Genomic DNA, 1,652 nt, shown 5'->3' with positions numbered 1-1,652 from the left:
CTGTTGTGTTCCTCTGTTATTATCTTTGGTATGTTCTTTAGAAGCTTATTGATAGCCGGCATTCTATTGATATTAGGTTCCTGATGCGCTTTCTTAAAGTAATTGAGAAATTCCTCTTCAATGCCCTCATGAGTTTCAATTTTATCCCCCTGTACATTTTTGATGTGAGTAATGTAATTTATCATTCTGCGCTGCACCGTAGTTTTATGAAAAAATTTTGTGTTTTTTTCTCCATTTTTTAACCATCTGATCCTTGATTTCTGCCTCCATAATATTTCCTCCTGTTTAGCCCTTTCTAAAATTCTAGATTCTATGACTTGCTCCTGCTTGGTTAGTTCCTCCGTGCGCCCGTCAGTGATGATGGTTTGCTGGATTTTCTTCATTTCTAAATTGAGATTGGCTTGAGCTGTAAAGATGTTGCCAAACGTATTATGATTCCATCGTTTGATTACTCCTTTAAGATGCTTGAGTTTTTGCTGAAACCTGGACATTCTGGTGCCTTCAGAAGGATTGAAGTTGAGCCAGGTTGTTCTAACTAATTCCTCAAATTCTGGGTGAGTTAGCCAGAATTATTCAAATCGAAAGGGACGTTTGAGATTGTTGCCTGGTTTGTTCCATTGCAGTTCGATAGGCCAATGATCTGATCCTGAGATAGGAAGTATAGATGTTGTAAATTCCCCTCCTAAGTGAGTCGCATTATCTGAGATGAGGAACCTGTCAAGACGTGAAGCAATCTGCTGCGCTCCTTCTCTTTTATTACTCCAAGTGAAGAGACCATTGCTTGTGGGAACATCTATCAGCCAATTGTTGTGAATAAATTTTTTTAGTAGATTTCCTTCACTATTTGCTCTGCTTCTACCGCCTTGTTTTTCTTCCATGCTTGCTGTCATGTTGTAATCACCTCCAGAGATCCAAAGTGGGTGTGGTCTGTCTGAGTTGAGTTCTGACAATGTATTCAGGATTTGAGCTTTTTGAGCAGTATCCTGAGGAAAATATACATTTGTTATCAGCCCATTGATATTAGTACCTGTGAGATGGAAAGTTGCCTGAATGAAACTTTTATTAGCTTGTATATTGTTTAGTTGGATGGCTCGCGCATCCCAAAGGATTGCAAGTCCTCCCGAAGCTCCCTGAGCATCAACAGTGATTACTAGTCCTCCTGGCCAGGCTTTCGCTGCTATTTTTTCCAAAATTGTTGAACTGCATTTCGTCTCCTGCAGAAAGAGTATACTTGGTTTTTCTTGCATAAGCATATTTTTTAATAATCTGCCTTTCCTGGGGCCATTAAGCCCTCTGATATTCCATGATATCAACTTCATTGAGAAGTTTGGGGGTTTGCATTGAAATACTTGGTCAGTTTGGCATACCTCCCTGACTCCACTAATATCTCTCCGATCTTGATGGTTCTCTCAAGTGTCGTTTTCCTGCCTCTCTTCTTATTGTCCTTGGTGATAAATTTGCCATCCCATGGACTTCCTATTTGGACTCCTAGAGAGTATTTCTTCTGTGCTCTGTTCAAGACTTCTACTAGGTTATCCACTTGCCTTTCTGGTATTTTTTCAAAATTCCCTGTTTTGCATGCTTGTTCCAAACCTAGTATGTCCAGCTCTCCTATATCTAAGGGCTCCAGATCTTCTTCCATAATTTGAGGT

General features: G+C 39.9%; 1 protein-coding gene across 1 annotated transcript; it reads right to left on the bottom strand.

Annotated features, from left to right (window-relative positions):
- Positions 1 to 569: 569 nt before the first annotated feature.
- On the bottom strand, positions 570 to 1,319 carry LOC149267087 (uncharacterized). The gene has a single exon (XM_089410163.1). It carries the CDS (start codon positions 1,317 to 1,319, stop codon positions 570 to 572), a length of 750 nt encoding a protein of 249 aa, XP_089266289.1.
- Positions 1,320 to 1,652: the final 333 nt, after the last annotated feature.

The sequence above is a fragment of the Pinus tabuliformis genome, chromosome 6 (genome assembly GCF_031772625.1).
Source record: "Pinus tabuliformis cultivar Carrire ecotype Pingquan chromosome 6, CPIR1, whole genome shotgun sequence".
Classification (NCBI taxonomy): domain Eukaryota; kingdom Viridiplantae; phylum Streptophyta; class Pinopsida; order Pinales; family Pinaceae; genus Pinus; species Pinus tabuliformis.
Note: the sequence above shows the minus strand (reverse complement) of the source record. Positions and strands in the feature narration are given on the sequence as shown.